Source organism: Mustela putorius, unplaced genomic scaffold, assembly GCF_011764305.1.
Source record: "Mustela putorius furo isolate JIRA1106 unplaced genomic scaffold, ASM1176430v1.1 tig00003845_pilon_pilon_pilon, whole genome shotgun sequence".
Lineage (NCBI taxonomy): Eukaryota > Metazoa > Chordata > Mammalia > Carnivora > Mustelidae > Mustela > Mustela putorius.
This window is the reverse complement of record NW_025421998.1, coordinates 78,822,702-78,835,206: the sequence shown is the minus strand read 5'-3', so window position 1 is coordinate 78,835,206 and position 12,505 is coordinate 78,822,702. Positions and strand designations below refer to the sequence as shown.

The following is a 12,505-nucleotide window of genomic DNA, read 5'->3' as shown; positions in this document are numbered from 1 at the left end:
GCTGCAATAGTTCAGGAAACCATAAGCTGTTTGAATTGAGAGAGCATAAATTTCAGGACTGATAATGGTAGAAAATGAGGCTGGATCTCAGGAAAGAGGACCAAGCTGGAGAGGCTTATATTCCATCCTTAGACATTTGGGTGTTATCCTTTGGTGAGAGCAAGCCATCTAAGGTTTTCAGCAAACATGAATGCCATTGTAAACTTCATTACTTTTTGTCTATAGGTTGCTCTGGCAACAGAATGAATCCAAGGTAAGCAAAACAGTGATGGGAGATAAGATGCTATTGCAGAACTGTACACTGTGGGAATAATGTTGAAGGCTAAACTGAAGCAGTGGGAAAGTACTCATTCAAGTGTGGTGAACCTGACCAATGTTAATCATTCATTCAAACAAGCTCTCTTGAGCCAGTGCTCTTAAGTGTTTGAGAAATGTGAGTATTCTCTGGGCATCTTGGAGCTTTGGAGCTCTATACAACTAAGCTTCTTCATGCATCTGACTGTTAGGCATGCAGTAAATAGAAAGGAATAGTAATCCTGGCTCACAGTAGTGAAGAAATCATGGTTAGTGATGTGGTGATTTAAAATGTGTGTGCTTTGGCTGTTTGTTTTTTCTAATATTCTTAATTACCAGAGCTTTAATGATACTGAAAGTCATTATGTTGGTTAATATAAAGAATAATGAAGAGCCTGAGTAAGTTCTGTTTTTTTTTTTTTTTCATACATCTGGACCTGCCCTAGTACATAATATGTGACTTGCAAGGTAATTCAGAAACCTATGTTATTTTAAAACCATACTGTATTTCACTTTACCATACTCAGAACTCTTTTCTGGGTTGAGAAATACTAAGAGGAGGAGGTCCATTTGTATGTTAATCTTTTCTTGCATATGTCTGAGAATATGTAAGAGTAGTGATTAACTTATGGGAGAAATTGAGAAAATACATTGTTTAGAACTTACAGTTTACAATAAAATATAATAAAATGTTGGGGCGCCTGGGTGGCTCAGTGGGTTTAAAGCCTCTGCCTTCGGCTTAGGTCATGATCCCAGGGTCCTGGGATCGAGCCCCACATCAGCTTCTCTGCTCTGCGGAGAGCCTGCTTCCTCCTCGCTCTCTGTCTACCTCTGCCTACTTGTGATCTCTGTCTGTCAAGTAAATAAGTAAAATCTTAAAAAAAAAACTATATATATATGTATATATATAATGTATGTATATAAAATAAAATGTTAAGCTAAGATTGTTTTATTTTTAAATATCTTTTAAGATAACTACTTTCAGAAAATATGAGCCTTATTTTCTTTTTGGTGATTCTCCATGAACTACTTTGGGTCAGTAATCTGTTCTGCCAAATCCCATTATGCTACATTTAATTACTTGCAGAAAAGCTACATAGTTTCCTAGCTAGCTTAAATGAACATCCAGTGTGTTTTGTAGATTCCTGGAGATCTCGAATATCATAGCCTGGGGTACCATGACTTGTGAAATAATTAATTGAACAATGTTTTTTCAATATTCCCTGTATCTTTAAGATACTATTGGAGTGATGCTATGTGAATATATTTGGCTATTTCTCTCATCAGAGTAGAGATTTCTGGAAGTTTGAGCATTCTTAACAGAAGTTGATGAAGAGCAGAGGGATAGAGAGAGGTCACCTGCTTTACTCACCCATAACTTAATGAAAATTATAACCTTCCTCGAAATTTTATTGGAACCTGGAAGTTAAAATACATATATGCACATTCCAAATTTGTGTATAACTCCTTTCTCCTTACTAGACGATGACCTCCTTAATACAAGAGCCATATTGTGTTCCTTGTAATATAGGCCCTGGCTCCTGTCAGTACAGAGTATGGAGTGTGCATTACATGTTTGTTATGGTTAAAGATAATTTAAATGTTGTTCCTTTGGGTAAAACTAAGGAATTTAGAGCCTGTAACTGTTTTGTTTCCCTACTCACATCCACTTTATACCTTTTTCCCTTAGTGGCAGAGTACCAGTGAGGTTTGCAGTCCCCCTTACCACGTGCTCTGCTAGGGGACTTGTTCTCCCCAGCAAGGTAAACCATGATTAACCTGAGTTTCTACTACGTTTTCTAAGGGATCCGTTAGGCATGGGTTTGTGAAGCACTGCTAGCCAGAGTGACATCAAGTTTTTTAGAGATGTGGCAGAAGGAGTCTCTTTGTGCTTCTAGAGGGTCTGCCATTCTGCCTGTTGATATATGGAACAAGAGGAGCTGCCTTCAGGGATCATGAGGTGAGCCTACGTAAGACGAAGAGCAGCGTACATGGGGAGAACAACAAGATGGAAGCAGAGGGGAGTTTTGAACCCCTGGATCAGCCGGCCATAGAAGTATAAGTCAGTTCTCTTTAATTGTCCTGCAGAGTTCAGAGTGAAAACTTCTTTCACCTTGCTGGTGAAAAGAAAGGACGTCTATAGATTGAATAAATAGTCTAAAAGGAACAGATTAGAATAGCATCAGTCCTTCAGTCCACATGCCCTTCTGCTTCTTCTCTATTCAACTGTCCCAGCCCCAGGATAGAAGACTCTGGGGTCTGGTCCTGATAAAATAGATGCAGTTTGTAATGAGGTTTCATGGACCGATAGGTTGCTTGTGCAAGTCTCCATTGTTTCTATTCCAAGGAAAATGGGAAATGGTGATAAGATGAGGGCATCATTTTTGATAGATGTATTGTCAGTTATAAAAACTTACTCCCTGATACGAACTCAGATGTGGTTGTTTTTCATGAAGAAGTGAGTTTTGGGATGGTTCCTTCCTCCCAAGCCTGTTCCGTTAGTTTCTCAGCCTTAGTATTGACGTTTAGGACCAGCTAATTAATTCACAGAACATCATATGCATTTGGGGATGTTTGAAAGTGTCCCTGGCCTCTACCAATAGATAGATGCCAGTAGTACTGTTATATTGTGACAGTCAAAAATATCTCCAGACCAAAAAAAAAAAAAAAAAATCTACAGAAATAGCCAAGTGTCCCTCAGAAGGGAGCATTGTCCCCCATTCGGAAACCACTGTGTTGAAGGCAAAGGATTCTTATGGTTGCATTTGTTCTAAGACGCAGACTCTCACTGCCTTAATCACTTCACCTTATGGTGAGAAAAATATAATGAATTAGTAAATTTGTCAAATCTTCCCAAACATCCAAAGAACCTTGAGATTTGAGATGTTTTGAGCCAAAATATATTTACTATTTAAACTCTTTACCCTTAAAAATTAGAATTGTTTTTTCTTACCATTTACTGAGGCATAAATGACAAAAATGGTATATATTTAAGGTGTACAATGTGATGGTTTGATATATGTATACATTTTGATACAACAATTAAGCTAATTAACATGCCCATCCCTTCACATAGTTACCCTTTGTGTAAGAGATAAGGACACTTAAGATCTACTCTCTTAGCAAATTTTGAGTGTACATTATTATTTCCTATAGTCACCATGCTGGGCATTAGGTCTCTACAACTTAATGATTTATTTTTTTAATAAACTCATTTGGAAGGAGGTAATTCCAGTGTTTTAAATTCTATTCCAGTGGTGTTTTTCCTCAAGTGCAGCTGACACACCATGTTACATTACTTTCAGGCGTACACATAATGTTTGGACAAGTTTATACGTGATGCTCTGCTCACAAGCGTAGCTCCCATCTGTCACCGCACAATGCTGTTACAATACCATTGACTATATTCCTTATGCTGTGGTGTTTATACCCATGACTTAGAGATGACTTCTTAAAATCCTACCCCCAAATGCTAAATAATCACAGGTGTAAACAGCCTCCAATGTGATGATGTAAACCATTGTCTTAGCCAGGCTTTTCTTCATTGCTGTTAATAGAATGGGCCAGGGATTCACTTGGGGTTGAAGCTGGGAAAAGTCTACATTTTATCTATCTTTACGACATGACGATCAAAGAAAATGGTAGGAACGATCCAAGTTTGTTTCCAATTTTATTTTTAAAAATGAATATTAAATATTATGGGCAGGGGAGTACAATTAAATGTTTTTATCAAAATGAAAAATTCTTTCAACATGACTCTGGTTTCTTTGTCTTTTTGTCTGTGGTGGTGAGGTTGTTGTTGTATTCCCAGGGTGTTAGAGCATGCCTAAGGGCATACACTGTGTCCTCTGTAAAGTGAATAACAAATGTTTGAGTGTTGCCAATTTATTGGAGCCTTGAAACAGACTTCAGGTGAAGACTTCAAATAGAAGCAAACCAGCATTAAAGAATCTTTAAAGCAGTAGAGATGCCGTGGTTTGCAACAATGAAATAATACAGTGATAGGTGACGGTTGTGGTCTTCCTTTCCTCAATCCGCTATTACCCTTCCAGTTACCACACCTGTTAATTCAACCTTTGCAGTAACTCGGAGACTTGTCTGTGCCTCTGCTTCTCTTCTGCGCTCTTTCAGGAGTCCAAGCCACTGTCTACTTAAGCTCATCTCACCGCTCTACTCTCCGACTCCAGTTCACTTCCCACAGAGGGCAGCCAAAGTGCAGTGGATAACAAGTGAATGTTTTGAAATGCTTATAAGTGGCCTCCCCAGCCTGGAGCCCTCCAGCATGGTTCTCTTGTCCTGGGGACCTAATCCGAAGCCCTTGGTTGTAACATTTTCGTCCCTGAAAGCTGACTGCTATTTGCTTTCCTCTCTCATTAACTTTCGCACTCTCTCCTCTCATCTTGGCAAACACCTATCGCTTCTGATCCTTCTACTTGCTGTGTTCTTTGCTGTGCTGGGGTCTTGAAACTGGCATTTCCTCTCTCTGAAATAGTATTCTTTTCTTGGGTAATTCTGATGTGTCTTTCAAGTCTTAGACTGAGTACCGCTTCCTTAGGGGAGCAATGCTTTGGACGGCTAATCAAAGTCTGACTCCTTTTATATTATTCTTAATACTCTGGTTTTCCTCTCAGAACCATACTGTCTCAACTTTCAACTATACACCTGGTTTGTGTTTAAATCTGCCCCCACGAGATAGTGCGCGCCAATAGGTGTGTGTGCATTTGCTTCTCCACTGTATGAACCAGACTTAGTGTTTGCCTAACACACAGTGGGTTCTTAGTAACTAGTTTAGTGAAAAGTTGAATTCCCCTTGTATGTTAGCAATGTATCAGTCTTACAGCATGTTTATTGTCCTTATGTTGAATCTGGGATAAGCATTTAATGTTGAATCTGGGATAAGCATTTAATATTGGAAGAGAGTGAGAATGAGTTGTTCCTACTGTCCAAAGATTAGCATATTGGATAGCGTAGAACCATGCATGAAAACTGGTGACTGGCCAACCACATACACTAATACATAAATGATTTATACTTTGCTTAACAGAAAAACAATGAATATAAAGTATTTTTTAGGCAGTTTTTCATTTAATCCAGAACTGGGGAAGAAACTCAAGGCTTAAAAATAATAAATTTCCCCATTTATTGCTTTAGAGTTTATTCAAATTGTTCTATCCCATGAGTCCTAGCTTAGTAGCTTTTTGGCCAATAGGATTTCAGCATGCAAGGCTCTAATATAAGCAACTGGATTGGCTTAACTACCTCTGATGTCACAATTTCCCCATTAGGAAGTCATAGTTTTCTTGAAATCACATTGTAGTAATAACAGCTCTTGTTATTCTGTTTCATTATAAGAAACGTAATGTACCAAAAATAAAAATGCTGGAAGGAGCAGCATACCTTTGATCGGCGCAGACCTTTTTTCATTAATGTGCTTTGATATCTACTGCCAACCATTGGAGTTAGCTTCTTTGTTTTACGATTGACTTTTTGTTTTCGTTCGTCAATTACTAGGCAGATGGAGGAATGAGCCTACTTCGAATTACTCCTTCAACTCATAGTTCTGTTTTATCCCAACTGTTGAGGCTTAGCATCTTTCTACTACTTAGCCTTCCTGCTTCTAAAGGAAAAGCCATTTGGACAGCCCACCTGAATATAACCTTTCAGGTGGGAAATCGGATTATATCAGAATTAGGAGAGAGTGGCGTTTTCGGAAATCATTCTCCTTTGGAAAGGGTGTCTGGTGCGGTGGTACTTCCTGAAGGATGGAATCAGAATGCTTGTAATCCTATGACCAACTTCAGCAGGCCTGAACAGGCAGACTCTTGGCTGGCCCTCATCGAACGGGGAGGCTGTACTTTTACACATAAGATCAATGTGGCAGCAGAGAAGGGAGCAAATGGGGTGATCATCTATAACTATCCAGGTACAGGCAACAAAGTGTTTCCTATGTCTCATCAGGGAACAGAAAACATAGTTGCTGTGATGATAGGCAACTTGAAAGGCATGGAACTTTTGCACTTGATTCAGAAGGGAGTCTATGTGACAATCATCATCGAAGTGGGGAGAATGCATCTGCCATGGCTGAGCCATTATATCATGTCTCTGTTCACCTTCCTGGCTGCCACAGTTGCCTACCTTTTCTTGTACTGTGCGTGGAGACCTAGGGTGCCCAATTCTTCCACCAGGAGGCGAAGACAGATAAAAGCAGATGTGAAGAAAGCTATTGGTCAGCTTCAACTGCGCGTGCTCAAAGAAGGGGATAAGGAACTAGATCCAGATGAAGACAGTTGTGTTGTTTGCTTTGACATTTACAAACCCCAAGATGTAGTACGTATTTTAACTTGCAAACATTTTTTCCATAAGGCATGCATTGACCCCTGGCTTTTAGCCCATAGGACATGCCCCATGTGCAAGTGTGATATTTTGAAAACTTAAACCTGGAGAAGCTTCCGAAGATGTAACCAAGTCTTTCCAAAGATTAAAATGAAATGAATTCTCTTTTAGCACTTTATGTAGAGAAAAAAAAAAAACAACTTCATCTTCTCTACCTAAGTACTAAAGAGGATGACACTTGTGTGTTTTAAAAATAAAACTCCATATCATGCCCAGTTATTTGAACTTGTTGTTTTTTCATTAGGTTGCTACGTTTTTGCCCATATCCAAGTAAGAATATTAGTATATGTTAAAAGCAAGTTAATCTGCAAGCTAAAATGGTTGTGACATTGAGGCCACAGGGAGTCGTGATACTTGAAGGTTTCTTTTTTATATTTTATTTCCATATTTTTGATAACATATTGCTGTTAACTTTGATTATAGAGTTAGATCTTGATTTAATTCTCCATGGTTAATTAATATCAGGAAATGGTTTTCAGAGGTACTGAGTAATGTGTTGTAAGTAATTATTTTAGATGATAACACCTCTGGTTATGTAACTAAAATATTTTAAATGATTATAAGCTTCATTTAGGGCAGGATCACACCAAAAAAAATCACTTTTGTTTGCCAAAGCCCTTTAAATCCTAGTATAGTGAATTAGCTGCGGTAGCAGATTTCCTTTCTAGAAGTGATGTTAGTAAATAATTGTTTTCTTAAAATACTGGTGGTGTGTGGTGAGTGTGTTTCGGGCCATTTTGATATAGATCTAGAGTGGAACTAAAATTTTAATTAGCATTTCAAGTTCTGTATTTTGCTTCTCTATTTGAGTAGATAAACACAAACACCTATGTGTAACAATAAGCGGCTGAAAGATTTGAGTTCTAATTTTGACAAATATTTTTGGGTGAAATGCTAAACCATTGATATCCAATTTGGATGGCACTTTGAGTCTACAAACATGTACTACACACTTGGGAGAATGCGTTGTACGGAAATAAAATCAGATTAATGGCCTTTGGGAAAGAAAATGGACCGTGGTGAGCTATAGTTTACATGATAATATTTTCTTTTTATTCTGTTTTGGTTAGGTCTATAGGGCCTTTTCCTCCGCCTTTCCTGCCTCAAATTATTTTGATTCACATTTCATAAAAAGAACTAGCTTCCTTAATCCTGGTAAGACCCAACCAAAATGGTCTCTTAGTGTCCTGTGTGTAAAGGTCAGACCTTTGTGTTCAATGTCAAAGTTCTTGGTTTCCTAGCTAGTGGGTAAGAACCACTGAGATACCCTCAGGAAAGTGTGTGACAGCACCAGGGGTTGGCCATATTCATTAGCTCACACGTTGTTTTGGTCTCGAGTCATTTTGTGCCATTGATATAAGTGCAGCAAAAATAAAGGCAGAGGTGACAATGGGTGTGTGTGTAGAGGGTGGGTCTACCAGGGATGTTGATTTTGACAAAGGTTTTGTTCCATGCATCTATGACCTTTAACTGCTGTTGCTGGTTAACTCTAAATGGGAACCTTGACGTTTTTCTTTTTAAAATCAATAGCTGCCTTTTTGCTTAAAATGAATTATGCTAAACTAGACTGCTACATATAATTTTTTGCTTCTATTCCTTTCTTCCTTCAAAATACTGTTAGATCAGTAGCAGATGCCAAGATCTGCGGAGAAAAGAGATTAGTGTTCTTTACCGCTGTCATCCCTATGGAGAATCAATGTAAGAGTGAAGAAGGGGAGCTGAAGTAATCTAACAGGATTTGGAAATCAAAATCCTCCTTTTAAAAATCAGAATCAAAACCAAAGTGAACCAACATACCTGAGCAAGCAATCATTAAAAAAATTTAGTGTAATGGTTTATAGGCTCACTGGCTCACTGGCTCATAGGCTCACTGACTCAAATGTGAGTCAAAAGTGGTATTAGAGTCCACTGCTTTTACCACATAATTATTCCTAGTACTAATTTCTAATTATTTAAAACTTGCCATTTTATTACGTTTCCTTGATGTATTGTCAAGAAAAATGGCAATCCCGTGGCTTTCTTGCATATGCTTTCAAGTTTTGTATGTGCGCGTGTTGTATGAATTTTATATTTTTTTGTTGAAAGTGCTACCTGTTAACATGTAGCTCAAGGATTGAGTTGACCTTACAACCTAGAAATCACCCATAACAGTATTTGAACCATTCAGGCCGTACATTTCTAGCAGGCTCAAAGCTCTTCTCTAATTGGCTGTGTTGCCTTTTATGTCATAATCACATTACCCAACTGTAAACAGCATCTGGAGTTACATTAGTGAGACTGCGATTTTTTTTTTCAATCTAAAGTGTTTCTCTTTCTCTCTCTCTAATAAAACATCTGAACCTCCTAAGACATCTTTAAAAATTTCTGACAAAAAACATGCTGGAAGACTGTGAAACTTGTTTTCACCCAGAAGATTTTTCTCATGTTGTTATTCTCCATTGATTGTCAACAGATGTGGAAGCCACATCTTTCTTTTGGGTTGGCACTTCAGTCTCTAGGTAAGGAGAGAGATGAATCTGCTCAGGCTTGGCACTCACGGAAACAACCCTGCATCTTCCTGGCTTGTGAAACTCGGTTTTCTTTGGCTTCTTTGTCAGAACTGTTGCAGAGCTAGTGCTGTTTGGACTGCTTACATGAACATATCCTTTCATGTCGGGAATCGTATGTTGTCGGAGTTGGGGGAAACCGGAGTCTTCGGAAGAAGCTCCACTTTGAAGCGAGTGGCAGGAGTTATCGTGCCACCAGAAGGGAAAACTCAAAATGCGTGTAATCCCACTACCAGTTTCAGAAGATCAAAGAACTCCGAGACCTGGCTCGCACTCGTTGAACGGGGAGGTTGTACCTTCACGCAGAAAGTTAAGGTAGCCGTGGAGAAGGGAGCCAGTGGCGTGATCATCTACAACTTTCCCGGAACTGGTAATCAGGTTTTTCCCATGTCTCATCAGGCATTTGAAGACATCGTCGTGGTGATGATCGGTAACCTGAAGGGCATGGAGATTTTACACTTAATTCAGAAGGGAGTTCACGTCACAGCTATAGTTGAGGTGGGGAGAAAACACATCATCTGGATGAATCACTATTTTGTGTCTTTTGTGATTGTCACAACTGCTACTTTAGCATATTTCATCTTTTATCATATTTGGAGACTTTGGGTAGCAAGGATTCAGAACCGGAGATGGCAGCGGTTAACGACCGATCTCAAGAAAGCCTTTGGCCAGCTCCAGCTTCGGGTGCTGAAGGAGGGGGACGCGGAAATCAGTCCCAACGGAGATAGCTGCGTAGTTTGCTTCGAACCCTATAAGCCTAACGATACAGTTCGTATTCTCACTTGTAAACACTTCTTCCACAAGAATTGCATCGACCCCTGGCTTCTGGCCCATGGGACATGTCCTATGTGCAAATGCGACATTCTTAAAGCTTTGGGCATTCAGGTGGATGTTGAAGATGGAACAGAATCTTTGCAAGTTCTCATGTCGAATGAATTGTCTGGTAACCTCCCTAGTGAAGAGGGGACAAACAACGAACTTCCTCCTGCGAGAGAGTCTGACAAAGTGACCAGTGTGGTGGAGGAGGAGGAGCCCACTCCTCGGAATGACAGCCAGCCTCCTGCAGTAGCAGAAGACGTTCCTCCTTCACCTTGACAGCATTGCCTTTGAGGAAGTGGATTAAACCTGTTTGTCAACTCAAGTCCTAATACTGACAAGCAGTTGGTTTGTTTGAAGTGTGGTTTTTGTGTCCCTTTCTGTTACTTTGCTAACTTTCTCCATTCTCTGTCAAGCAGAAAAAAAGGCCTAGCAGGGTTTTTGTTTGTTTGTTTCCTTTTTTTGCCTTTGCTAAATGTTAACCTTTTGTCTGTCTGTCACTCCTGTGAGTATATATGTTTGTTTCTACATACAGGTGCATGTTAAAATCATGGACAAATCTTTCCCCCCTAAATGTTTGTTCATATATTGGGCTCTATTTTGGTAAGAAAATTAATATATTTGCATGTTTCTTATACAGAAACCACCAATTAAGTTTGGAAAAGAAAATTTATCCTTTATATGCTAGGAAGAGTAATAGCTTTGAGACTATATATATATTTATATGTATAAATATATATATAGTGCAATATATTACTTTTGAAGTCATTGTGCTGTGTTTTTTCATTCTTAGCCTGAAAATTATGCTGTATGGAATCTTATTACTGTTACTCTTAACAAGCAGTTCTTTTCAAGCTATTAGTACCCTTTATGTGATTCGTATATGCATAATAATAGCAGTTTTAAAAGTAAAACATTAGCTCTTTTAAATAATTCTACATCCAGTGTTGCTTATAATTAATACATGTTTATAATGTGTAGAAAGATTTAAGTGATAAATCCTCCGATGTTTAGTTTTCCCATGGGTTCCACCATACTATCCAGTTTGTTTTGCCATTAAATATTCAAAATCTGCTAGGTTATTTTGGAGTGATAGGTATCACAATGTAGATGTTAATTATGACATCTTGGGATTGTGTCTGCTGTATTGTGTTTACTTGGGATTTGTTCACTGTATTCCCAGGATCTAGCATAGTGCTGGGCACTCAAATACTTTTGGTGAAGGAATGAGTACTTTACTCATAATGTAAATATGTGTTAATATGAAAAACTGGGGCAGTTTATCCCCACAATACACAATAATGGGAAGTTAATCCTGAAAATTTTCACCCTAAATCTCCTTGACAAAATGGAAAACTATGATTTTTAGCTCAGAATCCATTATTTCAATTTAGCATGCATAATTTTATTTTATCTCGTTAGTCACCATACAGTATATCATTAGTTTCTGATGTAGTGTTCCATGATTCATTATTTGCATTTTAACACCCAGTGCTCCAGAGCGTGCATAATTTTAACAAGGACCTTTGAACTCTCCCGGACTAATAGTGAGGTTTTAGTTCTTGTGCAACGCTAGAGAGAGATCTGTTAGGAGTGATTTCTGGAGTTTAAGGCTAACACTGGAATTCAGAGACAGGTGGATGGGCCACTGTTGGTTCTAAGTATAACACCAAGCAAGACTGAAAGAGGGAGAATCAATCTTCTAAGGCTGGGGAGAATCGCCACACAGCACAGTGCATCCATGACGACCAGGTCGGCGGGGGGCGGGGGTGATGGTGAGAGGTGGGTGAAACCTGACTGGGTACACACAGGCTTTTTAATACCCAATCCTGGAGAGCTTGGACTAAGTTAATCAAAGGAGATGTCCTTTGAAAGAACCATAGAGCACCCATACTGTGGAGGATTTAGTAGGAATGCGGTTATGAGGAGCTCAGTTTATCTGGCAGAATGAAGTCAAATTCTGAGGTACTAAGCATTGCATTGAAAAGGCACAACCCTGAGGATGCTTTGAGGGGCCACATCTAGTAGGATCTGAGGCTTAACCAAGATAAGTTGAGTTTGTCAGACTGGCCACTGTTGGCATCTTTGCCCCCAGGGCTAGCAGCTCATGGGGTGGCTAGGGTGGCTTCCACCAGCTGTCCAAGAGTTTGACTGGAAGTGAATGTATCTGGCAGTGCTGGGAGTCCCCGAATCCAGGTTCTAGAATCATTGTCATTCTTTGTCGTCCTAGCAAATTAACCTGGGGTGTGTGTTCTCTGACAGACCCAGAACTTGAAGAATATTTTGTTTGCTCTTCACACTAACCTTGCTCTTGGCTTCTCTTTCTGTCCTCTCCGGAGCTTCATTGGTTTCTTTCCTTGGTTCATCATTGCCAGCCTAAAACCTGACCTATCATGTGTACGAAATGAATGTTTACTTACTTTAATAATTCAGTGTCTTGTTAATAAGGGCATTTA

The 12,505-nt window shown here is 39.2% G+C and overlaps 3 protein-coding genes across 23 annotated transcripts in view; all 3 read left to right on the top strand.

Annotated features, from left to right (window-relative positions):
- CADPS2 (calcium dependent secretion activator 2) overlaps positions 1-12,505 on the top strand; it is a 525,179-nt gene that overhangs the window by 160,501 nt on the left and 352,173 nt on the right. The gene's annotated exons all lie outside the window — the stretch shown is intronic.
- RNF148 (ring finger protein 148) lies at positions 4,060-6,902 on the top strand. The gene has a single exon (XM_004741880.3). The coding sequence runs from the start codon at positions 5,818-5,820 to the stop codon at positions 6,727-6,729; it is 912 nt and encodes a 303-aa protein (XP_004741937.1). The 5' UTR covers positions 4,060-5,817; the 3' UTR covers positions 6,730-6,902.
- Positions 7,555-10,740, top strand: RNF133 (ring finger protein 133). Its single transcript, XM_004741879.3, has one exon. The coding sequence runs from the start codon at positions 9,198-9,200 to the stop codon at positions 10,326-10,328; it is 1,131 nt and encodes a 376-aa protein (XP_004741936.1). The 5' UTR covers positions 7,555-9,197; the 3' UTR covers positions 10,329-10,740.